The 27,920-nt window shown below is 42.0% G+C and overlaps 1 protein-coding gene and 1 long non-coding RNA gene across 2 annotated transcripts in view; one reads left to right on the forward strand and one right to left on the reverse strand.

Annotated features, from left to right (window-relative positions):
- LOC106562036 (teashirt homolog 3-like) overlaps window positions 1–4,478 on the reverse strand; it is a 37,506-nt gene extending 33,028 nt beyond the window's left edge. Inside the window, 2 exon segments of the mRNA XM_014126559.2 lie at window positions 2,346–2,712; window positions 3,123–4,478. Coding sequence (XP_013982034.1) covers window positions 2,346–2,385 — 40 coding nt within the window. The 5' untranslated portion in view covers window positions 2,386–2,712; window positions 3,123–4,478.
- LOC106562037 (uncharacterized) lies at window positions 3,485–21,982 on the forward strand. Its single transcript, XR_001318963.2, has 4 exons — window positions 3,485–3,712; window positions 3,896–3,986; window positions 18,369–18,459; window positions 21,054–21,982. It is a non-coding gene; the product is annotated as an uncharacterized lncRNA (long non-coding RNA).
- The last annotated feature ends 5,938 nt before the right edge of the window (window positions 21,983–27,920 follow it).

The raw sequence follows: 27,920 nt of genomic DNA on the forward strand, positions 1-27,920 counted from the left end.
GAAACGCTCAAGGTTGTCGGGGACTGGATTTCCCAAAGTTCCTAATCAAGGCCCATTATCTGCCATTTTTTGCTCTTTCCATCACTACAGCGCAATCAATTTGTCACCACTCTTTGTGTGCCACGGAGCAGTCGTCAACCGTATAACTTGCAGCTGTGAGGGCTGCTGGGAAAGTAAGAGGGGCGAATGTTGGGAGGGGGTATACAGACCCTGTAAAAAAAATTACAGGAAGTTGCCTCGTCACAACAACAACAAAAAACATCCCTCACTGCTCTCGTGTCTGTCCTCATCGGCTCATCAAAATAATAAATGCCTTATTTTTCTCTCTCACTCTCTCGTCTGGGATAAGAAGGCTTTCAGTCATCTCCCAGCCCCCCCCACCCCACCGACCCCACCGACCCCCACCCCCCCACCCCACCGACCCCCACCCCCAGCGTGTCCATTAGGCAAAAGCGTTTTGATAAAGTAAAGCCCAGGCCCAACGTATGGAGAAACAAAATGAGAGCAGTCACTCTGCCAACTTCTGATTGACCATTAGAGCCATTGATGAATGTGGCTGTCAGAAGGGAGACAATTAAATCAAATATGAAACAAAGTCGTTTTGACGGGTCGTTCTGATGGAGCAAACCATTCTTCCGTCTCCCGATTAGGCTAATAGTTACATTTTTCATAGAAGCACTGTGTGTACGCACAAGATACAATTGTGTGTGTGTGTGTGTGTGTGTGTTTGTGTGTGTGTAGTAAAGCGAGCGATTACTATAATAATTGCATAATATTGAATTTGTATAGTATATTTTAAGGGGATTTGACCTTGGTGCTTGTTTTAGTTTTGTTACAGGTTAAAAGTTGTAGTATAGATTAATTTACATCTAGGCTAAGTTTCAGAAAACTTAACGACACTTTAAAGCATATAGGTAAATGTCCAATCAAAATCAAATCAAACTTTATTTGCCACATGCGCCGAATGTAGCCTATGTTGTGATGGTAGTGAAGCAAATCTCTCACAAATAAGAATAACCCTTATTGATTCTAAAAACAGGTAGCCTGTATACTTCAACACATTGTTGCTTCAAACAATACTTCCAAAAGCGGACGTAAAACCCAGAAGTTCCAGCCATATAGCAACAGTATGAGAACAGAAGTCTGATTCAAATAATATTTGTATTTTTAACAGAATGGTAGCTAAGTAACTACCATGTTGTAGCATAGCCTAATTATGTATATAGAGCAGAATATGTGAGGTGTTCTATGACCTAAGTAAGATTTAATTAAAGCATCTTTTGAAGAGTCACGTGGATTGTTCTATATTCTCTACTTTTTAAGAGAGAGAGAACAAAATGTGGCCTTTGGCTCTAACAACGTGAAAAAAAGTACAAAACAAGCAATTAAAGATGTTTTAAATCGCTAATTGTCAGACCAGACATGACGTCACGTGAACGTTGCTATGGGAAGTGATTTATTTGTGTTTGTCGGGAAAGAATAGATCAAAGACAAGCCAGATGACGGGCAATCAATCAGCCATCAAATCAAAGATGGCAATTGTCCATTAAAGCCTCTTCCAGTCCACGTCTCCCCTAGGGTCGGCTGCGAAATATTCTTTAAGTATTTCCCAGAAAGGAGAAATCAGCAAAGGGAAACTAGGCGAAAGTTGACATTTTGTGATCAAATGTTTTAGCACAAAGCCCCAAACGAGCATCAAAGGAAATCATGACAGTCAGCTGACAAGAGCCCCATTTTCCCTACGCTTCTTCATAGATCTCTAATTCATGGAGTCAATATCTACACCCTACGGAGGGAGGAAGGGAGAGTAGGCTAAAATAGGGTAAAATGGAGAGAGACCAATCAAAGCTGAAGTTGTCTTTGACTAGTCGGATGGAGCTACTGCCTGGAAACCTTCCATATCTTTCGAGAACTGTTGTTAGCAGATCGTTCATGGAATGGAATCAGTGTTGCCCCAGAAGTTCGAAAAAAATGATTAACTTAGAACATTTAAACAATGTTGCCAATAACTAGGCTATGTAGCCTAATGGCCTATGTATGTATGCTGATAATGCAGATTACTATTAAAATAGTAGGTGGCTAGTATCAAACGTGGTTGTAAAAAAAAAAAAAGCACATCCCCTTCAAAGGGAAAGTACAACAAAAAAAACTTCTAGTTAGTAGCCTAACCATCCCTCTTTGAGTGAATGGGTATTTGCCATTTCCTCCCACTGTAGGCTATGCTACAATGTAGCTACACGCACATGATTCAGTACTATACACCGTAGGACTAGTGAAAGCAATGGAAATAGCTCAGCAGTAGCAGTACAAACAGAGGTGATCACATGCAAATCATAGAATCGTACCTGCCGCACGTCGGGGCGCTTGCTGTTTCCTCCGCGGCATGCTTATTTCGGGGTTCTGAAGAGTTCTTCTCTAGCCCCAGAGATCCCTAGCTGGTCCGCTCTTCTTTGGTAGGGGCGCTTCCTTACACGGTACCCGGGACGCTTTCAGAAGGCTGACATAGATCGGCAGTTTTCAAACAAAAAATGCAGACATTGAAGAACGGGTAGATCTGAAGATGAAGAAGAACAAGCGTTTTTTTTCCCTTCTCTCTCCTGTTCGACTTGGATATCACAGTGTGGAGACGGAGAGTACAGTGGTGGGGAAGAAAAAAAAAATCTTCAGCCTCAATGTGATTCTCACTCCGCGTTGGAGGCTGCAACAGGCAAGCTTAAAGGAAAACGAAATGAACGCGTCACTCAAAGTCTGCAAACAGGGGCAAACATCAAGCACTGTCACATTTGTGCCGTGCACATCCAATGGCTAGCTAGCTCTTGTCATATAAGCATCACATGTCTGCTGTCCCTCCCGCGGCCCCATAACAGTGTCTGATACGAACTATACAGTCTATACAGCATTAAAAAAAAAATAAGCTTTGCAATTTGAAAGAAATCATTCATGAGCATTTTCAAAAGTCATCCATGCATGCTGGAGATTAAATGCTGATACAATAGCATAACTGTCAGGAGGAGAGCACCGTTCCACTCTTTGGCTACACATGGAAACAAAACATTGTATTCTTCCCTAGGCTATTGGACTATCTTAATGTTTACTAGATGTTAAAGGAATGGCATACTTACTCAATCGGTTGATTAACTGCGTTATCCATGAGGATTTCGATTCCAGTAATCACACGCAATTTAAAAACCAGCAAGGCAGCATCTCAGCGTCGCTGTAGCCATCGTATGAAAATCCCAGTCTTTCCAAGTCCCCTTAAAACATCAACAAATGTATATTGTTTTTAAGATAGAGAGGTAAATGCAAAGGTTGAAAGAAGAGATGGACGGACTTGTCGCCCACACGCTGGCTCGCTCCGTTATTTTGTCCAAGCGCGTTCAAAATCCACTGAGAGCAGTTCGAATCGATGAGATACGTGCTTGATTGGGTATCCCTTGTTGTAATAATGTACATCAGGAGGGGATGGACTCGTGCTGTGCCTCAGCTGCTCTGAGAGCATGGATCAGCAGCTATTGCCAAACACTTTCTTGGCTGCTAATAGCACTTTTTCCTCTTCTTTGTGTGGCTGATAGTAGCTATTTAAAACAGCAACAGCGAATCAGTCGAGTCTTCCTTACTGCAAGATGCCTTCTTCTGCTCAAGTGAGTCAGGCACAAAATCCGAATCATGCGCTCTCCTTGTTTTTGTTGATACAGAATGGAAAGAATAGTAGGTTAGTTTTCTTTTTTACGGTGAGATCAAAATTATGCACACATCCCCATCCTCCAGATCTGGGACCATCACAGACACTATCAGCTTTTTCTTTCAAATGTTTCCCCCACAGTAAAGAAAAAACTTACAGAGAATTTTCTGTATTATTTAGCGGGAAAGTGGAAAAATTATCCCTCTTTTTCAGATCATCTTCAAGATAGAATACAATTGGTCCGCTGTCTGCTGGAAAGGTTATGACTGTGGATGCAAATGATTTTCTCGCTAACCAGAACACGGTAAGTTGTCAAAGGATGTTTTCTTCTGCCAGATGTGTGTGTCCGTGTCTTTGCCGTGTCTTTGCCGTGTCGTGGTTTTCCCAGTCTCACGCTAGTCAATAGTCAGACATATCTGACCGCAGAGGGGATCAATCCCTTGTTAGTGGCAAAGGAGTCGCTCGATAGGAACACGATCTCCTCTCCGTTCGCCAGGCTTGTTGAGGGATGAGAAAGAGCAGGCTTTCGCTGATTCTGGATGTTTTAGCCTAATCTCGCTGCGTATTCCGCTACACCACTGCATGCCGTTAGATCCGCCCAAGCATCTGTCCGTCTAACCATTGGCGCATCCATCAGTGTCACACGCTCTGCACACTCGTAACGACAATACCCCTCTCAGTAGACACAGCAGCCTCCGCATAGCGCCTCTACATTTCTGACACATTCGCTTTGGTCAACAAGCTGGAGATTTTCAGTGGTCTAATGGTCGACATTCTCATTTCCTAATACAAGAAATCAAAAGGGAATCAAGGCAGATTTGATGCAATCGGTAGCTTTTCACTAGCATTGCATTGAGACAGTGGGCTATGTAAAGCGGTGCGCCTCTCTGCCTCTAGTCGTCTGAAGCCTACTGTCAACTCTGGAAAGCCACTGTTACCTGAAAGAATCACTATGTTTTTTTTTAATGCAAACTATGGAAACCATATACACATTATGTCTCAGATGGACTAAAAACATAGTATCCAAAGTTGTATTTGGTTTGTGCGTAAAGGCGCGTAAAAGTGCTTTTTGGGAACGCACAAAAAGGCGAAGTGCAATAAAACGCTTTACTTGAGATATGCTGACTGATATCTCATAATGGTGCAGAGGACTAAATGAGTTGTGGAAGACAACTGGAAAGGATTGTCTGTACAACTGTACAGAATTCAATAGGCCTATTATGAAATATTCTACTGAGAATTATTCAACATGTTTCCAAGACAATGTTGAAGAATGTGAGCTTTTTCTTTCTTTCTTTCTTCTTAACTTAGGGTGATAATTAGACGAAATGCAGGTGGTTGCATACAATTTTACAGTAGTACATAATGCATAGCAATTCGATAACTTGACCGTTCTCTTGGCGTAACTTTACTTTCAGTTCAGTATTAGGCTACATTTCTAATATACTCTTAATCATTCGCTCCCTCTTGAAAAGAGTTTGCCAATGGCATAAGCAAAGGCTACGATACATGAGACAAATTTAAATGTTTTTTAGGGATCGTGAAGTAAAATGTAAAGATGTCAATGATGCCGTGTGTGTGTGTGTGTGTGTGTGTGTGTGTGTGTGTGTGTGTGTGTGTGTGTGTGTGTGTGTGTGTGTGTGTGTGTGTGTGTGGCTGCGAGTTTCTACGAGTGAGTGACCAGTACAACATTTCAACTTCAAGATTATCGTCACGAAAAATAATAGGATTTAGCATGAACATATTTCTGCTCATTTCTTGTATACATATCCCTCATTCTGTTGGCAGGTATATGATTCAGGCCATTCTGTTTCCAGGTTAGGCCAAACATGCAGGCCATTACACAATAATTTTTCCGCTCAAACAAAAGTTGAAGCGTGTGGTCATAACGTTAGAGTTAGTTTCCATGTTTAGCAGTGTGGCACATTTAGGCCTATATTTAGCTTTGCAGGGATGAGGCTATCTACAACTCTTCTCTTCAATTTACGATCAGATATGGATTCCTTGAAAAGTTGGAATTCTAATGACATTTAATGATTATTTAAACGTAACTTTATAAATCTTCATGTGGACCAGAAGTATTGAAGAAATAGGCCAAAAAGTGATTGTTGTTACTGATGTTTGTTCTGTTGTTAGGAGTTTGTAAACTACAACAGTTTTTTAAATGTTTTTTATTATTACTATTATGAATAATAATAATAACGATGTAGATTCATCAAATAAAAAACATGAACATATATTTTTTAATTACCCTTTATTTTAAAACTAAGCCTGCGAGCTTTGCTTGGTAGTCTTCTGTGGGACTTTGGGTTATGTTTCTAACCTAGGCCTACTCCTTATCATTATTATTGCAATAAGTGCACTCATTCTCTCGACAAGTATCTTACAGTAAATTACCCTTTGGTACGTGTGTGTGTGTCTCTCTCTGTATGTGTGTGTGTGTGTGTGTGTGTGTGTGTGTGTGTGTGTGTGTGTTTGTGTATGTGGGACAGAAGTCAGAAACGGAAAGAGTGAGAGGGGGAAAGGGCACATATTTAAGCGTCTCGACCTTTTTTGCTCGTTGACATGTAACTTAATCAGCACCTGTGTTTGTAACTGTGACAATGATTCGAGTGACCATGGTTATTGTAGAGGAAAATGTATTTCTATTTCCGTTCAGATACTGTTTTCTACTGTGCAATTATCAAGGTAAAGTGTATTTGTATGCACATGCACAACAATAATGGGTCTGTTCATTAAGTCAACTTTTGATAACTTTTAGGCCATGTAGGATTCAAATGAAGATGGTTTTATGCTCATTCTTGTTCATAATAGGTTACAGAAGAAAAAAATCGGACAGCTAAAATGTTTGTTTTTTTATCGCCCACGCATGTCACAGACAGCAAGTTTTTTGCAGACCTTACCTTGTAACATACTTTATAGACAAAAAACAAGCAAACAAAACTGTCTGTTTCATTTGCAATTTGTTTAATTAAAGTTTGGCAATGTCCAAATGCGTCATATGCTAAGTTAAAAGTGTGATACTTTTCTTGGTATATATTTGTGATATTTATTTGAGAACTTTCAACTCCATTTTGTCACTCAGAGCCTGGAGCAACTTCCCCCATAACGCCTCCGTTACTCCAACACCTAGTTTGGATCTTTATAACTATCGTTAGACCTCCCTTTTCCTTTAGGGAGAATAAGACAGGGCCTTATCAAAAATTGCAGGATCAAATTAGTGTTAGAGAACAATCAGAACCCCACCTGGACTTTTCATATGATTTAGGGAAGTGTAGCCTATCGCATGTTGCCTCTAATGCCAAGTTTTGTTGATGACTATAAATCCTTTAGGCCTAGTCATTTTTATTTGGTAAAGTCACATTTTTCATTGGTTAAATCTGGTACTATTGTAATTTTTACTGTTAAAGTGTTGCCTAAAAGTGTTGCTATTTTATTCCATAACAATCAAACTTGTTTTTTCGTTTCAGTCAACTCGATTTTAATTTGCTGGATTAAGACTTCCGTGGTGCTTTGGAATAGACTATGCCCCAAATATCATTCATTCAAAGTGACTTCTGAGCCCGTCTAATTTACTGTGCTGTATCTCCACGGTACTGTATCTCTACGGTGCTGTATCTACTCTATTTGTTGGGGTGGCACAGTGTGTTTCCACTTTTTGCATCACTTTCTGCGTTTCCATCCATCCATACCTTTACATACCTGGGTTGTACCATTATCAAATGAGCTCGCTGATTATTTTGGTTTAAAAAACACTGAAATTATCTTACATTTTCATGTGTTTATGCACTTTTTTTTTTTCAATAATCCATCTATCAATCAATCAATCAAGCAAAACATATGAATGTGTTTGTTAAGTCCTTTTTACATCAGCAGATGTCACAAAGTGCTTATACAGAACCCAGCCTAAAATCCCAAATAGCAAACAGTGCAACTACATTGGTCAAATAGCATATTGTTAATTCATTTTTCATTCCAAACTTTGCACTACATTTGGTAAATATATCTAGCCCACATTGGATATTGGGCATTTCAGTAGGACTACGATATGTTCATCGACCAAACTAACTTATTTGACCAATGTTGCCTGTAAGGTCAGGACAACGTTACCAAAAATATTATTTACTACCTTCACCGCACCAACCGTGTTGTAGGACCACTCGAGTTTACGCAGCCGAGCAAGTGGCAAGTAATTAGCTGGAACGGTATTTGGAGCATCCGCTTTGATGCACACAGAGCGAGGTGGACCATCACTTTCACAAACTCACCAGAGGCTTACATAAAGCCATTATAACCTGCGGTTTGAGATAACATCTTTTACGAATAAAGGTTAATAATTGCCGCTACTGTGAACAATAGCTCCCTCGGGAATATTTGCAATAGACTCCCGTGGTGGCGACGCAGTCAGCTGCGACGCACCAGGGTCGGCTAGGTCATAAGATAGCAGCGCTGCGGGACCCATGGAGGCGCGCATCACACAGTTGCCAAACCTGCTCTCTGTCCTGGGGTCGAGGATGGGCTTGCAGTAGCCATGTGTATACTTGTCTTCCTCCTAAAAAGGGATATTTGGGAAAACTGGAGAACTGGAGTATGAATGGATAAGAATGGGGTTTGTAAATAGTGCTCTGAGCCCGTGCACCATCAGGAATTTTATGGTGATGACATTGGCGAGGAGAGTGCGCTCACCTGATCCATTCAGTTTCACCGCACACTTGTTCCTAGTAGACTGTATAAAATGCGCAAGGAAGGGATTGGCTATAGTCTCCTAGAAGAAGAGGGGAAGTATTTGGTAGCTATAAAGGAAACAAGAGGCTTCTGGCAAATGAAATTCTAATGTGTGGAAAGAGGACTTAAGCCCATTGGTATCTCTGAGATCATTAATATACCTATATGGATTTGTGTTTCTTTATTAAGTACTAGCTCTCCCTTCCCAATGCATCCAGGATGCATAATCCTCAGGTGAAGTGAACGTTATCAAACTCATGAACCTACCTTTTTTTTCTCTAGAAGTTGATAAGGTGAATGGCAGCAACCATTTTCCATATTCAGAGGTAAAATATGAAATAAAATATGAAATAATTTTTGTCACGATTTATTCCAAAGATTGCGTTTTCACATAGCGGCTATTAGCATAATAGGCCAACTCCAATTTAGGGCAGAGTTATCATCCAAAGCAACTCAAAAGTCAAACTCATCTCAACAAGACATATCCTGTACTTTGACTCTGAAAACACAGAGATGGAATGTTCTAGGTAGTGGATGCAGGTATTTTATTGTCTCCCAGTGTCCTCCCTCTTCCATAGCTGGGTGTGCTGTGCGAGCTTGCAGGGTTGAGAGGGCAAGTGCTGACCAGTCCTCTTTCTCTGTCTGTTACTAGGTCACCAAGCCTCCCCCTCCAACCCTCCCAGCCGCTAGCCACCAGGGAGAGGGTAATTTAAGCCCTCCTTGATGTACCCTATTCATCACTGTCCCAGAGACCCGTTTCAAAATTAAAGTCTGATCTACAAAGTTAAACCAAAATGAGATAAAAATTGGCAGAGGTCAAAGAGGGTTGGACGAGTCAGAATACAAGGTGGTGTTTTGCTGTGCTTGATTTATGTTTTTGAGGGGAATGGTGGAAAATGAATACATTAACCCGTTGTATCAGGTAGGCTTGTGTCACAGCCAGACCTGGCACTGGTGTTGTTTCAGCAGTGCAGTTGTTGATCCGGTCTGCAATAAAGGAAATAGACCTAGGTACCTCTCAAATAAGGTGGAGAGCATTGTTGCCTAGTATACAACGATGTTGTGTCAGTATTATTCTATGTATGATCTAATTGTATTCAAGCACATCTATTGAGTTGAATGACACAGCAGATAATGCATTGCCTTTTCTCAGCGTAATGTTTTGCTGATAACTTTCACGGATTGTTTTTTGAGTTTGGGTCAATTTCATTCCAATTCAGTCAATTCAGGAAGTAAACTGACAATCGGATTCCAATTCCATTTTTCCTTAACGTGTTTCAATGACAAAGATTTGGAATTGGTCAAATTTCAGTTTATTCCAGATTTAACTGAATTCGAATAGAATTGACCCCAGCCCATTAATCAATTTAATGTGTAGGCTAACTTCTAATTCATTTTCACTGGATGAATATATTGCAGCTTGTTAGTATGTGTTTAAATAACTATGCTTGTTTGAAAATCAAACATAAGAAGTAAAACTACATACAGTTTACTGAGTTGTGGGTTTTGGATAAGCCATGTGACATGGAGTACTGCTGTGAGTCAACCCTTCCTTATGGTGAGTAAAGACGGAGAGAGAGAGAGAGAGCGAGAGAGTGATAGAGGTAGGGAGGGATGGAATGAGAAATAGACAGAGGGAGAGGTATGGAGTGCAGACGGTAGAAAGGAAGACAGAGAGGGAGGAAGGGAGGGGGAGGGAGGGATGGATGGATAAAGATAAGGGGAGAGATAGAAAGAGGAGAGAGAGTGTGTGTGTGCGTGTGTGTGAGTGCATGTGTGCATGCAGTGTGTCTATTCATGCTTCTATGTGTGCAGTGTGTACATGTGCCTGTGTGTTTTGGTACAGTGTGTCTGGGTGGGATTGTGTAGGTCCTGATCCTAGGCGGTGTATGGTAAACAGGAACGCTTTCTGTGGCAGGAGGAATTTCCCCCAGCAGCCCCCTGTATCAGTAATAGTGCCGGTAATGAGCTGCAGCTGTCAGTGTGGTTTCCTCTTCTCGTCTGTGATTCATGTTCCAGCTCTGCAACTGGAACAAATGTTTACCCCGATGAGAACCAGACAAACAGGGAACCAAGCACAAATGAAAAAAGAGAAATGCTGGCCATTTTTGTGTTGTTTTCTTAATGTAAGTCACCCCTGATGTGCACACCTTACGGTAAACCCACTTAGAGCAGGTAAGGATGCAAAATAACAGATGATCTTCTCCAGCATTTAGGAAGTGACCTCATTTCTCATGTCTCTGTATTTTAGAGTTAAATAGGGTTGACCACTGAATTATCATGTCCTGTCGCTAACCCTACGGTAGCCTAGTTTTGTACTTTGTTATGTGCTGTTATATCCATTTCTCTGATAATGCAACAAATAGAGACACAACATATACATGTTAATGATGTTAGACTGCTGGAACAAGGCGTTGAGCTGCATGCTAAGGAAGTACAGCGGCAGGTAGCCTAGCGGTTAAGAGCGTTGGACCAGTAATCGAACGGTTGCCGTTTCGAATCCCTGAGCCGACGAGGTGAAAAATATGTCAGTGTGCCCTTGAGCAAGGAACTTAACCCTAATTGCTCCTGTAAGTCACTCTGGATAGGAGTGTCTGTTAAAATGTAAAAAATGAAGAAGAGATGAGATCACCTAGTTAAAGCCCAGTCTGCAGTGATGTCACCAGCAGGGAACTGAATCACAGGCCTAGCCAGACGTGGTCAAGTCATTAGGAGGGTCATCCTACAGTAAAGTACAGTACAGGCTCTGCTCTCACTGTAGTGTGTGGACTCTGCTAGTTACCCATTGACTTACACCAATAGTGACATACTACAGTTTGGCTTTAAACAGACTCCTACTGTAGAAGGGGGGCAGGTAGACTAGCAGCCAGTAACCGAAAGGTTGCTGGATCAAATCCCTGTGCTGACGGTAAAAATCTGTCGTTCTGCCCCTGAACAAGGCAGTTAACCCACTGTTACCCGGTAGGCCATCATTGTATATAAGAATTGGTTCTTAACTGACTTGTCTGGTTAAATAAATAAACAAAAATAAGAACATGATGGACACGTTCATACAAACTTTGTTGTCTGTTGCAACAGTATATTTAGGAAAGCATATCAAACACAAGCAAGACACATACAAACAGTCAAAATAGAGGTGTAACAGCTAGGTAGCGTACTTGTGTAGTACTTGCATGATCATTGAGTAGTTAAAACGCAGATAGTTTTTTGGCCCAAAACTCAAGTAGGGAGTTACATTCTTTTTTCAAGAATTCTGGCTAGTGGCTAGGATATGGCAGCAACTATAAAGATTAGCCTACATCATCACACAAAACACTGATTGTTTTATCTCCAATGCAATGTGTAGGGACTGCATCCAGCTTGAGCAACTGCAATATCTGTTACAACAGACAGAGAAGGTTGTATAGCTTTCCATTCGTAGAACGTTCCCTGAATGTTACTAAAGTTTTCTTGTGGTTTTTATGGAAAGTTTTCTTAATGTTCTTAGAACAATTTGAGATAATGACTTGAAAGAGAACCATGAGAAAGCCCTGTGCTTCATTTTAGCCGGATTCTGCCAGAACAGGATCTGGCACCTCTCCGCTTTGGACAGTTTTTTCCGGGAACCTATTTTGCCGGATCCGGTACCTCTCGTGGCATGACATTTTTTCTCTAACTTTTTGCAATGTAAAAATTATAATAAAAGCGATCAATATTCATTCGAGTTGCCTCTTTGTTAACCTCTACAGGATCGCCCCCCCCTGCGGGACGGTTGAGCTAACGTTAGCTAATGTGATTAGCATGAGGTTGTAAGTAAAAAAAAAAAAAACAGTACATAGACATGTCTGATATGGGCAGAAAGCTTAAAATCATGTTAATCTAACTGCACTGTCAAATTTACAGTAGCTATTACAGTGAAATAATACCATGCTATTGGTCGAGGAGAGTGCACAATTAGGAACTTGAAAATGTATTAATAAACCAATTAGGCACATTTTGGCAGTCTTGATACAACATTTTGAACAGATATGCAATGGTTCATTGGATCAGTCTAAAACTTTGCACATACACTGCTGCCATCCAGTGGCCAAAATCTAAATTGTGCCTGGGCTGGAAAAATACAGTTTGGCCTTTCTCTTGCATTTCAAAGATGATGGTACAAAAATAAAATGTTTTTTTTTCTTTGTATTATCTTTTACCAGATCTAATGTGTTATATTCTCCTATATTAATTTCACATTTCCACAAAGTTCAAAGTGTTTCCTTTCAAATTGTATTAAAAAAAATGTATATCCTTGCTTCAGGTTCTGAGCTACAGGTAGTTAGATTTGGGTATGTCATTTTAGGTGAAAATTGAAAAAAAGGGTCAGATCCTTAAGAGGTTTCTCCTGCCCCCACAAAAAAAACAATGTGAAAAATTATATTTTCAGCCTGGGCCTAATATTCTAAGAGTTGATTTGGGTTGGGCCGGGTTTATGGTTTGCGCAACACTGTAACCTATGTTTGAGACCAACGCATGGCCGTGGCTGTGTGAGAAGAGCGCCAGTATCTCTCACATAACTAGAATGAGATTCACTTTCCATAATCCCTCTCTGCTCTGATAGGCATGAACCTGCAACTGTCATCTATCCAGCGTTGCACTTCATCATGTATTTCCTTATAGAATCATAGCTGCAGGAAGGGTTCTGGAGGAGCTGTAGCACCCCTGATGAATTTAAATACATTTGCCAAAGTTATAGAGTTACTGCTGTCTGTTCAGAAATAAGTGAAATAATTCAGAATAGCAGAACTACACCATGAGAAGGCCTATCATTTAGACACAGAGGATCAATAGCTTCTTTAAAAAAAATTGCTAGCTGTGGTTTGTAGTCCAATAACAAGGAATAACCTACACCTGGCACAAATCTGTCAGTGAAAAAACAGCACGCATACAAAACAGGTCTTTCTCAATATTTCAAATATAATCGAGGGAAAACACAAGCCGGAAAGCAAATGGCTCATGCTACGCTGTAGGCTACCAAAATAGTTGATCTACTTCCAAGTATTGTTTTACAGAAGAGAGAGAGAGAGAGAGAGAGACAGGCTTTTGGAACGAGCACATCGTCCGTCACCAGCCAGGGAGCTGCGCATCATTGGGGGAGTCAGTGAAACTGGAAACCATTTTTAGGACTTTCATTTCCACCTCATACTTTAGCCTACAATATGTGTCTCCACACACCTAGGCCTAGGCTATTGATGGATTCAAGACAAGTTTGTTTTTATTGATCTCAGATTCTCAGTTTGTCAGTGTCAAAGTAGCCTGTGCGGTAAAAAATAAATTTAAAAAAGTGCGTTATTAAATATGATTCTGGCAAAGTCTCCAGTCATGTAGAATTATGTAGAAAGGCATTTTCCCGGACCCAAGGCTACTAAAATGTAAAAGTGCCTCTACTATACTGCTCTATGCCATTACGCAAATGTGATGATATGCATGCTATGCTTTATTATAAATGTGATATTTTTTTCTCATCCGTTCCGGTACCTCAGTACTCTCATGCTCACTTTATGTTCCGGCACCTCCCTATTTACAAATTAAGCACTGAGGAAACTTGTACGAAATGTTATGCTGAAGTACTGAAATTCCCACAGAAGAACTTGTTTTCTTAATGTTCTCTGAACTATTTGAGAACGTTCCTAGAACATTAACAACATTTACATAAAATGTAACAATTTTTTTACTTGTCGGAAACATTCCATTAAAGTAATGAAATACCAAGAGAATAACGTTTTTTTTTTCAAGTTCCCTAAATGTTCCAAAGCCAAGCAAATATCCTGAACCATTCCCAGAAAGTTGTGCAAAGGTTGTCTACAAAATAACCACAGGACAACTACGCTCTCACCAATCTCTAAGGAACATATGGTTCTCAGAACGTTATGTGCTAGCAAGGCAGTGACATTTTTATGCAAGCCATTGTTCAAATGGTGAAGATAGCTTAATCAGATCAGGCTATTGTGTTTGAGTGTGTGGGGGTTTCATTTGTGATTTATTCATAGCAGTCACTTTTCCCTCCATCTCAGATCCACTTCCATGTGTTTCCCCCTCAGAGCCCGTGGAACTGTGACTCAGAAGACGATGATGTGCCATGTCGTGCTATATATCCTCCCTGTTGCATTAATCATGCTTTTTAATTAGTGCGTCCCAGCTTTATTAATTACGACTGATGTCTCGCTGATACAGCCTCCCTCAATCGCCCCGCCCTCCTCATTTCACACACAAACTCCAGTCATCTAGACCTTAACCCCGCCTCAGACTACGCTGAGATGTCTCAAGAAAGGAGCTAGAGACACAAAGAGAGAGAAAGCACAGAGAACAGAGAGAGGGAGGGAGAGAGAGAACAGAGAACAGAGAGAGAACAGAGAGAGAGAGAACAGAGAGAGGGAGGGAGAGAGAGAACAGAGAACAGAGAGAGAACAGAGAACAGAGAGATGGCGGGAGAGAGAGAGAAAAGAGAGAGAGAGGGATAGAAAGAGAACAAAGATTTAGGAAATTACTGGCCCTGAGGTAGGGAAAGACACATCATTAAAGGGAAATCAAGTGAGGAAGAATGAGGGAGAAGTGAGAGAAGGAAGGAGGGCCATAAAGAGAAAAGGAGAGCAGAAAAAAATAAGTGAGAGAGAGAGAGAGAGCATGCATGAAGCAGCAACACACATCCCTTTCATGTTGGCCTCAGAACAAGCCGCCTGCCTGTGGAATGAGCCAGTCCAATTGTGAGACGCTTTCTCAGACTTAAGGCTGCGGATACAAATCACGAGTTTCGCTCTCGTCACGTCAGCCGTGCGAGAGCCACTTCACCGCACCGGTGTTTATCTTGCGCTGACATTCTCTGCGCCTTTATTCCCCCACCACTCCTGAGTAGGATCTTTCTCGCTAAATAGACAGTGAGATGGATGAACTTAATGGCCGAGAGGAGGAGGGGGAGAACAACCCATCTCCCACTGTGACATCCTCGAGATCCTCCAACGTTATGAGGGGAACGCTATGACCGGGGCCATTTGATTTCATACGTATACCCAACCCCCATTTAGCCACAGTGGGGAGTGGAGGGAGGAGGGAGGGAGCGGAGCAGAAAAACCTCAGCCCCTCCTATCCTATCCTTCCTAACCCCTGAAGACTGGAGGCAGACCCATCTGAAGGAAGACTCGGTCCGTGTAGGACACGTTAATGTTAACGTTGTGCCGAGGAATCTGCCTGTGGATCAACCTCCCATCACATAGCATCATGGTGACCCTATGCAGACTCAAACAAACTGTCGCAGTTGTGTGTGTGTGTGTGTGTGTGTATGTGTGTGTGTGCGTGTGTGGGACAGCTGTGTGTGTGTCAGCTGTGCGTGTGTGGGGGTAAACGTGTGCCCCTAGGCTTCCGCGGTCTCCTTTACAAGCCACTGATTAGCCCCCCCTCGGCACAGGAGGGACACTATCCAAGCTGACACTGTGTACTGGGCTCTTTATTCTTTCTGCCTGTCTGAATTACCGTTGCTGCACACAGGCCTACACATCCAAAGGAATCTGTTTTAGCCCATTTTACCAAAAGCAGTAAGAGCATAAGGAAGCATCATGGCGGAGGTCAAATCTTTAAATGATTTCCATCTTAGCCCCAGGATATGTTTGGTTTTTGTTCTTTTCTCAATGTTTATCTCACACCTCAAGCAACGTTGTTCCATTTCAGTTTTTATTGTGATTATCGTGAAAATGGGATTGACGTTTCGGAGTTGCGTCGTCACTGACCGGCAGCAGCACCTACTGAAAGGCTCAGACGTTCAGCATCTGTAGCTCTAGATGTTTTCTGAAGGGTTTCCTGTTGAAATACAATCTCCCAGTGAGAGGATCAAGTGCTCAGCTTCAGTCTCAGAGCTGACTCACTCCATCTCCTCTTTTGTGGCTATGGGGATTTGGGAAGTGCTATTCCTTTAGCTGTCTACGGATGACCACAGATGCTCTGACCCAAGCCAGCGACTCACAGCTAAATCCACACTTTCAATGTTGGGATCATCATCATTATTCTGCCAGTGGACAGGTGCATGTGAGCGCAGTTCTGATGCCCACCATCTCTGAAGGGGAAGCACAGGGGTCGTAGGTCAAAGGTGCATGCCGGGGATTACTGAGCAGGCCGGGGTCCAGAACAAAGACCCCACGCAGAGAAGGGGGGTGTGTGTGTGTGTATGTATGTATGTGTATGTAAGAGAATGTGAGTGTGTGCGTGTGTCTGCGTGTGCAAGTGAGTGTGTGTGTGTGTGTGTGTGAGAGAGAGAGAGTATGGGGGGGATGCTGGTAGTGCTCAAGAGAGCGTGGAAATACACATCATTACTCCCCACATAAATCTGAAGTGCCCTCCCTTTCTCTCGCCCTCTCTTCCCTCATCCTCCCTTTCTCTCACCCTCTCTTCCCTCATCCTCCCTCTCTGTCACCCTCTCTTCCCGTCACCCTCCATTCCCTCACCCTCCCTTTCGCTCACCCTCTGTTCCCCTCATCCTCCCTTTCTCTCACCCTCTCTTCCCCCTCATCCTCCCTTTCTCTAGGTGATGTGAACTGCTGCCTTTTTCTGTAATACACTGGGAACCCCTCTTGTGTATTATGTAGTATGAAACCTGTGCAACCTTCCTTCTCACCTTTCTCAGCCCACCCCATCTGCATCCAACACACACACTCAACCTCAGGTGGCTGTGTTTGCTGCGGTGTATGCGTGTGTCAGAGAGTGTGTTGATTGGAGGGCCCTCTGACTTCTAGCAGAACCTCAGGCCATCTGAAGTGTCACAGCAGAGCCGTGTCCTATTGTTTTGGAGAGCCTTTTCCAACCACGCGTCTTGTAAAACGTCAGTGAAACCGTGTGATCTGTACAAATGAATGTGATACATAAAACCGGCTCGCCTCCGCTTGGGTCGGCGACAGTGTTTTCAGGGGAGAAAAAAAGCACTTAGCAGTGAAGTTGCTTTGCGTATTGTATTCTGATGAAGTCGTTACTCAGAACCAAATAGAAGGAAAGGAGGGGGAAAAAGGGTTGTAATTTTCGAGCTTAGCGGGGCCGGATTTATCAGGTGATTTCGGCATTTCCACTTTCCAAATGTGTCTTATTCTGCCCTCCATATAACATGATTTGAATTGTCATTTAAAATGTCTTCCACTCCTCCAGTGTTTTTTTATCAAGAGTTTTTCTCCTTATTTAGGATGTGACGTGTTTTGTCTATCAGCGTGACAGTCTGTCGCATCCATATGATGGCCCATAATACCCCTCCAATGTTCAGTTCTTAAAGGGCATCATTATGTAGAGCTCAGTGTCTCCTACTCATCTGAAACTATGATCTCCCTCATCCATATTCTATATCCATTAAACAGTACACTTTTAACCACCCTCTGGATGGGTTCTAGTAGCCTAATGTGTAATTACTATGCTGAGTTGAGTTGAGGGCGTTCCGGCGGTGTGTAAAAACACTGAACTGCTTTCATGGTGCCAATCTTAGCCCCCGCTCCATTGGATCACAAACCTCTCTTACCCGGTACCATGGTTACCAACATTAAGTGGACGCTATAATCATATCATTATCTCACCATTATGACCTTTTTGTCACCATTTGAAAGTAGATGAGATCCAAACAGCCATGATCATATGCTGGTGAAAATGCTCTGCTCAGGCCCAAAACGTTTCCCTACATTTTTTGTTGGAAAACTTTCCTGTCTGTTTGAACAAAACAAAAAAAGTCGAGCTACCGTTTCATGGCGTTATTCCACAATGTATATCATTATAGAATATGTTGCCGTTTTAATTGTTATATTTGACAACTGCCAAAAAAAGGAGTTAAACCATGTTTCTGTGGATGTTTTCACAGCTCTGATGTAAGCTAACACAAGGCCCAGATGGAGGACCGAGGACAACGGTGCCTGTTCCACTCAGGGTATTAGCTCAAGCATCATCACAATGCTCAGATTTCTTTCTCTCTCCCTTTCTGCAGGGCCGAGGGTCACGGGAGGTCACTGCCTCTCGCTGTGTCCCGGTAGCAGACACAGACGGTTAACGACCGGGCCGTGCATCAAAGAGCCAGGGTATGTCCCCACACACACACCCACACACACACACACCCACACACACACACACACACACACACACACACACACACACACACACACACACACACACACACACACACACACACATTCAGGCACACGCACGCATGCAGATGCACACACACACACACACACACACACACACACACACACACACACACACACACACACACACACACACACACACACACACACACACACACACACACACACACACACACACACTCACAAACAGCCAGGCCATTCTACGTCTCCTCAGCTCTCTGTCTCCCTCTAACTGAGTGACTGCATCACTCTGTGCTAAGTGGAAGTCTCACTCACTTCTCGTCCTCTAACAATGTCATCCTTCCCTCCGCAACTCACACATCACACATCAGTTAGTTATTTTGGGTGGGGGGCAGAGGGAGGGGGGCTGACAGTGAGGGAGGAAGTACACAGGAAGTACATTAGTTATCAGTTTCTGTCGTCTCCACCTTATCAGATCCCATCAGTATTAACCTGCTCTGGAAGCAGCCCCTCTCTTTTTCTCTCTTAAAAGTCTACCGTGCGCCACTTTAAACCAGGCCTCAGATCTAAATGACACTTCGCACTACACATGCATGAAGACAACTGAATAAAATATTTAAATAAAAGCCAGCAAAAAAATAAATAAAAAATAGGACAGGAAAAAGTGAGAAAAAAAATTGTTCCTGTGGCAGGTCAAAACGGGTTTTATTGGCAAGAGAAGGAGGAGTTTAATAAAGTTCACAGGAAAGAAAACATACTCATGATCTTGTAAGAGTAGGTTGTCTATGATCAAGCAGAATAATAATCACTTTCAGCCAGTCAGAAAAGGTACAATGGGTTCTAATTGACAGGCCATCAGTGATTTTAGAGAGAATAATAAACAAATATTTTCCTAAATGTAATTCTTGTTCTTGATTTTTAAATGGACTAATTGACCCATCCGATGTGCTGTGTGTCCCTCCAGCGTATCCGTACATGTAGGGGGTTGAAGGGGGTTAAAACAGGAGCAGTGGGGGGGTTTGTCTGCATACTTTGCCATGATTCGGGAACCTCAGTGACCACACTAATTATTTTTCTAGTCAGCCGTGTGTGCAGAACCTGCCTGCTAGTTGTGCAAATGCTTATTTAAGCTGTGTAACTGACGTCCATATGGTTTTCATCATCATAAAGAAATGTCTGAGGGAGTTATGTTTTTACTAGGCAGGAGCAGAGACTTGTCTGTCAAGCCAGGGTTTGAATAGCCTTCCACAGGTTTATACTCAACAGTGTAACATTATGAATATTAAATATGCATTTGAAATGTGAAATAGAGTATAACTGTAATGCATTTTTCTTGTTGAATCTACAAATGACAATAAATGAGCATTTGGCATATCCTGTCTAATGTTGTCATCGCAGTTCCTGAAAGATTGTGGGTTGTAGTATGTGGTGACTTTCTACAGTCAACCGTATGTGTTGTAGCTTGCCCTGGTTCATTCTCTCATCATGAGGTATCTACAATAAAAGGCAATAAACAAGGTGCCGAACACATTTATAATAATCTACGACATGCAATAAAGCTTTCATTGTCTTCCACGCCCATCCGACCACACAGCGATACCCATCAGTTCCGCAACACACGCGCACGCACGCACGCGCGCACACACACACACACACACACACACACACACACACACACACACACACACACACACACACACACACACACACACACACACACACACACACACGACATCAGTAGAGACCTAGTACAGGCTTGATATTGTTAACTTTCCTCCCAGCGTGTGCAAGCAGTGATGGTGAGTGATAATGTTTAGGCAGAAGGAATCATGGGTAGGAACTCCCCTGGAGTGAGAATGAAAGACTAAATCAGTCAGAGAACAGGAAATCAGGCCAGTGACATTAGAGATCAAGGCACAACAACATCTCACCTAAAGCATGTTCAATGGCACTTTGACACGTCTCACTAAAAACGTTCCCATTGTGCTCCGAGTGTTTCCACGGCTTAATTGATTGTTAAAATGGGGGAGGGGGACTTGGTCCACCTCACGCTCTCTGGCACCATCAGAGACATTTTTGGGGGTGTGTAATTTACTCATGAAAACCGTGATGTATTTTTCGCCCAGTAGTTAGCACAGTTTTACTTTAAATAAACGTTTAAATTCCAGCATGGGTTTGTGAATGAATAGAACAAAGGCAAAGCAGTAGATTTCTGTCTTGATTGTGCCCAGATGTGTGGTGGGATCTGGAGCTCGTTAAAGTTTGATTACCAGGAATATTCAGCCCAATTCAATAAATAGAGCTTTTAGAAGGAGAGTATTCCCATGTCACTGTTTCCAGGCTGAACTATTCCACTGCTGTTGATCTGATCTACCTAGTGTATAGACACTGTTACCTGCTACATGAATACAATACTATTGAAACAATACCATCGAAATTCATCGACCATCTTTGAAAAAAAAAAGATATATTCTAACAATGTGCTTCTTCTCTTTTGACTATTTTGTTACAATTACAATCACGTTCACATGTTGTGTTGCTGTGCGTGTGATTGTGATCATTTACAGCGGCCGGAGATGGAGAGAAAACACCCTCGGCTCTCGTCTCTGCACTCACGCCGTCTCTGCACTCACTCCCTCTCTGCACTCACTCCCTCTCTGCACTTGTGTGAGAGATGATGAAATCACCATATGGAAAAATCCAATGTGATCTAAGCAAGAGGCAGAAAGGTCACAGGGAGTCAGGAAAACGGATGAAAGCTAATGATTATCTCAACCTTTATCTAATCAATAATCATTTAATCCCACAATATTATGGACACTCTATCCCATTTTCCATTAACCCAGGCAGGATGACAGAGGCTGTATTGTTTCCTAAGGCAGCTTTATGGCAGGGGGATGGCTGGTGTGTCTGAGAGGCAGTTTAAGGTGTGCTCTCAACTGCTCTCAACCTATTAAGACACTCGTACGTAGTCTGAACATAGAAGATAATGCATTTTTTTGAAATATTGAGTGTTTGAAACAGTGCGATCGGAATGGTATAGAATAACAATCTAGCAATTTCTAAATGGCCTACAGTTTTACCTCCATCAAACAGTAAATGTGGGTTCAATGAAATACCATCACATTACACAAATAGTGGATATTTGCAAAATAATACGTTAAATCATTTGTTAAAACTGAAAACTCCATTATGTTCTTTGGCTTCTTATGATCACCAAAACACATATATTTCTCTATCAGTCTGTGTCTCTAAGGAGTTTGTGTTTGATGCCGTTATGCTGCAGTAATTTGTACCGTTATGGCCCATTTGGAGTGACACCATCCTCTGTGACTGGGAGTGTGTCTCCAGTGTCTGTCTGCCCAGTGATGCCATCTTCATCCTAACCTTATTGCTTTTAATGACTCCCTCTTTCCTTTCATTAATTCTTTATCGATTCCTTCTGACGTCTGGTGAATTAATTTTCAATTACTGCAAATAAAAAAAATAAAAAACCCCACTAATGTCTGGCTCCAGCTATACGTATGAGTGTGTATAAGCATGCGTGTGTACAACAATGTGGTGCGGTGATATTCTTACTTTCCCTTCCTCCATTCTTCTTCTCTCAGTCCTTCTAGCAAAGGACTGGGGGGGGGGGAGAAATGTCCATCTTCAAAAGTCCACACCCAAACACTCACGCACACGCACGCGCCCACACACATCCTCAGACAAAAAGACACACACAAGGGAGCGTGTGAATCCGACGGAGAGAAATTGTACTAAAGGTCACAGTGTGCTAATGGCGCAGGCTATCTTACATGAAATAAGTCCAGACACTTTCGACAGGTCTCTCAATGTCACAGAGCAGCCTTTCGCTGCTGCCCGGCCCTGACGTGACTGGAAAGCAAGGTGAGGTGAGGTCCTCTGCGTTGATGCGCGTTTGTGGAGAGAAGTGCAGCACAGAACTGGACAGTCTTTTCATTTCATGTACTGTACTCTTCAAATATCCCCGACAACATCCTGTAAGCATAGCCAACCAGTGCAATCTATTCCATCGTCATTTTTAAGAATAGGAAACACACCAATATTCGATAGACCTGCTTAGTATTAGACTCAGAAGTACAAGGTCAATGTTAAATACCCACAGGTCATTAATTACAGCAATTATTCACTTTCATTTCTCTGACACATATTGACTGTTGTTTTTTAATGCGCCCAACCTAAGCCGCCCGGAAGACTTGACAGCAAAATAACAGAATTGTTTAAAGTGAGCCACCATTTTAACAGAGCACTGGGTATAGTCATGGATTTCTTCAAATGTGATATGAAATGTGAAGATTTTTTGTCAGTTGTCCAATTATTGCACATTACTATGATGCAAAAGCATTAGGGAGTTCGATAGAAAACAATACAGAACATACAGTATGTGGGTCTACTACTGTATTCAACCAGGAACGAGTGCTGGATATATTCCATTAAAATGCCTATTGAAAGTATGAAAATAAGAAAATGACCCTATGCTTTGTAAAGATATGTTGCAGAATGTAAGAGGCCAACTGCTTGTGTTGCTAGGCAGCTGTGTAGGCAGCTGTGTAGGCAGCTGTGTACTCGTATGTATTTGCCCTGCATGTATGTCCTGACCTCTCGTCCTCTCTGTGTTTATGTTGTGTGTGTGTGTGTGTGTGTGTGTGTGTGTGTGTGTGTGTGTGTGTGTGTGTGTGTGTGTGTGTGTACGTTATGTCCGTGTACGTGTGTGTGTATTTGTGTGCGTGTGTCCTGACCTATCCCCGTCTCTGCTCATCCCCCTATGAGAGAAGCGTGAAATACAGCTCTGTAATTGTCTGGTCTGGCCCCTACATTCCTTACCCAGGCGACCGCCTCGGCTCCATGTCACTTTAACAACCTGCAATTATCACCACAATGGAGATTTCAGGTTAAAAGTGTCTCGTAGAGAATATAGATACATTTTCCGTCAATAAATTTCCCTCTCCGCCTAGTTTCTTCTAAGTCAAGTACCCCCCCCCCGCCTTGATTGACATTTTGACCACAAAATTGTAACATGTCTGTCTGTGAGAGGGGTTGTCTTGCTCTAAAATGAGCTAACCATCAAAATAAAATAGGATAAGTTCATCATGGTGTCATTTCACAGGAATATTGATTATTGCAGACATACAGGATTTGGAGCGGATTTCCCATAAAAGCAGTAGCCACTGTGTCTTCTGCAGACAGTAAAGCACATGAAGGATGCAGTGATATACAGGCCTGGAGAGCATCGTTCCCCTAACATTGTCTGTTCGCATTTAACCTTTGCTAAACCAGGTCTTCTCTTTACTTGGAGAAAGGCTGAGGATTGTAATGGAAAATGGGATTCATTTCCATTTTTGTTAGAATACCATTATATACGATACACTTCACAGCACTATTTGTGCACAACGTTTGTGTGCTGTTCTAAATGTAGAATTGTCGCTGAAGTATCATGTTGCGTGAAAAGATCACTAAGAAGACAGACACTAGACAGTCCAACAGGAGATGTCCTGTTTTTATCCTGCGCTGGAGAAACTGAAGTAAATCAGCCTATGTCTGTTGGAATCCTGTTGGAACATTAAACAACGTCAGCGCCACATCTCCGCGACACTACTTTAATCAACTTTTTAGACTAGTCACCTTCATGTCACTCTAACTGTTATTTAAACGAAGGAAAACCACCTTGTTCAGCTACCTACAGGGGGAAAATGTTTAACAACTAGGGAGACCTTTAGGACCAATGAGGCGAGGGGTCAATACAGCTCAGCTCACCCAACAATAACCAAAAATGAACAGAGGAATTGTTTAACCATCCAATCAGATTTTGGCCATGTGATTCTCAGTGTTAAACAAAAAAAAGTAACCGCCCAATCGGATGCAGAGTAAGTGCTTCAACATGCCTATAAGAACTAAAGAGTTGCCTCAGCAGCCAACTGGATGCCACGTAAGTGCTTCAGTATGAGTATGGGAAATATAGGAGAGCTTAACCAGCCTCAGTCATACTGCTGTAACGAAAGCCAGATTGAAAGAGGGTTTGGATTGATTTCCAACATCTTGATTTGATATCCTGAATTAATTATTTTAACTTGAATAATATATAAAGGAAAATAAATGGAGAACACACGAGGGAACAAGAGAGGGCTTCACTACTGCTGAGTTATCTCATGGCCAATCTCACCCGCAAGAATACTCTCAGCTGTGTGTGTGTGTGTGTGTGTGTGTGTGTGTGTGTCTCGTGTGTGTGTGTCTGTGTGTGTGTGTGTGTGTGTGTGTGTGTGTGTGTGTGCGTGTGTGTGTGTCTCCGTGTGTGTTTGTGTGTGTCTCCGTGTGTGTTTGTGTGTGTGCGTGCGTCCATGTCTGTGTGTTTGTGTGTGCGCATGTGAGCATGCATTCATAGACACGTCAGCGTGTTTGTGTATCTGTGTGCATGCAGAATATGTGTCCAACATATACAGTTGAAGTCGGACGTTTATATACACCTTAGCCAAATACATTTAAACTCAGTTTTTCACAATTCCTGACATTTAATCCCAGTAAAAATTCCCTGTTTTAGGTTAGTTAGGATCACCACTTTATTTTAAGAATGTGAAATGTCAGAATAATAGTAGAGAGAATAATTTATTTCAGCTTTTATTTCTTTCATCACATTCCCAGTGGATCAGAAGTTTACATACACTCAATTAGTATTTGGAAGCATTGCCTTTACATTGTTTAACTTGGGTCAAACGTTTCTGGTAGCCTTCCACAAGCTTCCCTCAATAAGTTGGGTGAATTTTGGTCCATTCCTCCTGACAGAGCTGGTGTAACGGAGTCAGGTTTGTAGGCCTCCTTGCTCACACGCGCGTTTTCAGTTCTGCCCACACATTTTCTATAGGAATGAGGTCAGGGCTTTGTGATGGCTACTCCAATACCTTGACTATGTTATCCTTAAGCCATTTTGCCACAAATTTGGAAGAATGCTTGGGGTCATTGTCCATTTGCAACCAAGCTTTAACTTCCTGACTGATGTCTTGAGATGTTGCTTCAATATAGCCACATAATTTTCCAGACTCATGATGCCATCTATTTTGTGAAGTGCACCAGTCCCTCCTGCAGCAAAGCACCCCCACAACATGATGCTGTTACCCCCGTGCTTCACGGTTGGGATGTTGTTCTTCGGCTTGCAAGCCTCCCCCTTTTTCCTCCAAACATAACAATGGTCATTATGGCCAAACAGTTCTATTTTCGTTTCATCAGACCAGAGGACATTTCTCCAAAAAGTACGATCTTTGTCCCCATGTGCAGTTGCAAACCGTAGTCTGGCTTTTTCATGGCGGTTTTGGAGCAGTGGCTTCTTCCTTGCTGAGCGGCCTTTCAGGTTATATCGATATTGGACTCGTTTTACTGTGGATATAGATAATCTTGTACCCGTTTCCTCCAGCATCTTCACAAGGTCCTTTGCTGTTGTTCTGGGATTGATTTGCACGTTTCACACCGAAGTACGTTCGTCTCTAGGAGACAGAATGCGTCTCCTTCCTGAGCGGTATTACGGCTGCGTGGTCCCATGGTGTTTATACTTGTGTGCTATTGTTTGTACAGATGAACATGGTACCTTCAGGCGTTTGGAAATTGCTCCCAAGGATGAACCAGACTTTTGGAGGTTTACACATTTTTATCTGAGGTCTTTGCTGATATCTTTCGATTTTCCCATGATGTCAAGCAAAGAAGCACTGAGTTTGAAGGTAGGCCTTGAAATACATCCACAGTTACACCTCCAATTGACTCAAATTATGTCAATTAGCCTATCAGAAGCTTCTAAATCCATGACATCATTTTCTGGAATTTTCCAAGCTGTTTAAAGGCACAGTCAACTTAGTGTATGTAAACGTCTGACCCACTGGAATTGTGATACAGTGATCTCTGTAAATTAATGACTAGCACTTTCATGTAGAGAATAGAGGGGCCATTTCAGACCAAACAAACACAATGCTTCGTTATTATCACTCAATCTTATTAAGTTTGTACTTACCCTACTGTACACCATGTATTATATTTATTGTATAAATGACCATGCCATGTTAGAATCTGTTTGTTCTCTTATTTTTATGGCTATATTTTGGTTTATTTGAAAATAAGAGTAAATAGCAACCGTGGTTATGAAGCACATGGTAGAACCATAACACTACTGCAAGTCCATCACACCAACGTCATATCATTGTACTGTATTATGTGTAATGTGAAATCATTGTTCTTTAAACAATTGTTGGAAAAATGACTTGTGTCATGCACAAAGTATATGTCCTAACCGACTTGCCAAAACTATAGCTTGTTAACAATACATTTGTGGAGTGGTTGAAAAAACTAGTTTAATGACTCCAACCTAAGTCTATGTAAACTTCCGACTTCAACTGTAAGTGTATGTAAACTTCCGACTCCAACTGTATGTGTGTATGTGAACTTGTCTGCATGAGAGTTTGGGTTCCAGATACTGTTATGTGAATATTTGTGTGTCTCTGTCAGATGGTTGCAACAGTAAGACGTGTGTGAGTGGCAGTTCGTTTAGAGAATTTATTAGGAGTTTGCGAGTGGCCTAGATGGAAAGCTCTGACTCACAAATCCATCATACATTTTTTTGAATCTATGAATAGATATACAGTGCCAGCATTCCAGGTGAAGCTGGTTGAGAGAATGCTAAGAGTGTGCAAAGCTGTCATCAAGGCAAAGGGTGGCCACTTTGAAGAATCTCAAATATAAAATATATTTTGATTTATTTAACACTTTTTTGGTTACTACATGATTTCATATGTGTTATTTCATAGCTTTGATGTATTTACTATTATCCTGCAATGTACAACATAGTAAAAAGAAAGAAAAAGCCTTGAATGAGTAGGTGTGTCCAAACTTTTGACTGCTCCTGTACATTTGTGGAGTGGTTGAAAAAACGAGTTTAATGACTCCAACTTAAGTGTATGTACACTTCCGACTTCAACTGTAAGTGTATGTTCACTTCCGAAGGAAAAAACGATTGATTGTATCTATTCAGTGGAGACACAGTATGCAATACATTGCTTTCGAATAGTAAGACATACCCGAGCCTTCAGTGTGCTCCTTATTGAATCAAAGATACTGCAAAATAAAATGTCTAATACTCAACAAGGTGGGTTGCTGGCAAGGCATCAGTTATTGGTGGTTCACCTTCCCTTTTGATTGTAGTTATTGATAAAGTAATCTACTTTCCCAACCCAGAATATTATAAACTATCATCAGCATAACTCATTTCCCTTACAGGTACTTTTGCCTACTCATTCTGCAGTAGAATGAGAGGAAACACTAAACACCTTTTCGACACATCCTCTGAACAGGGCTACACAGCTTCACTGCCAGCACTCGATTGGAAGGTGGTACCTTCCCCCTTCCACCCATCCCACTCGCATCCGACGCCCAGATTATCA

This window comes from Salmo salar, chromosome ssa11, assembly GCF_905237065.1.
Source record: "Salmo salar chromosome ssa11, Ssal_v3.1, whole genome shotgun sequence".
Lineage (NCBI taxonomy): Eukaryota > Metazoa > Chordata > Actinopteri > Salmoniformes > Salmonidae > Salmo > Salmo salar.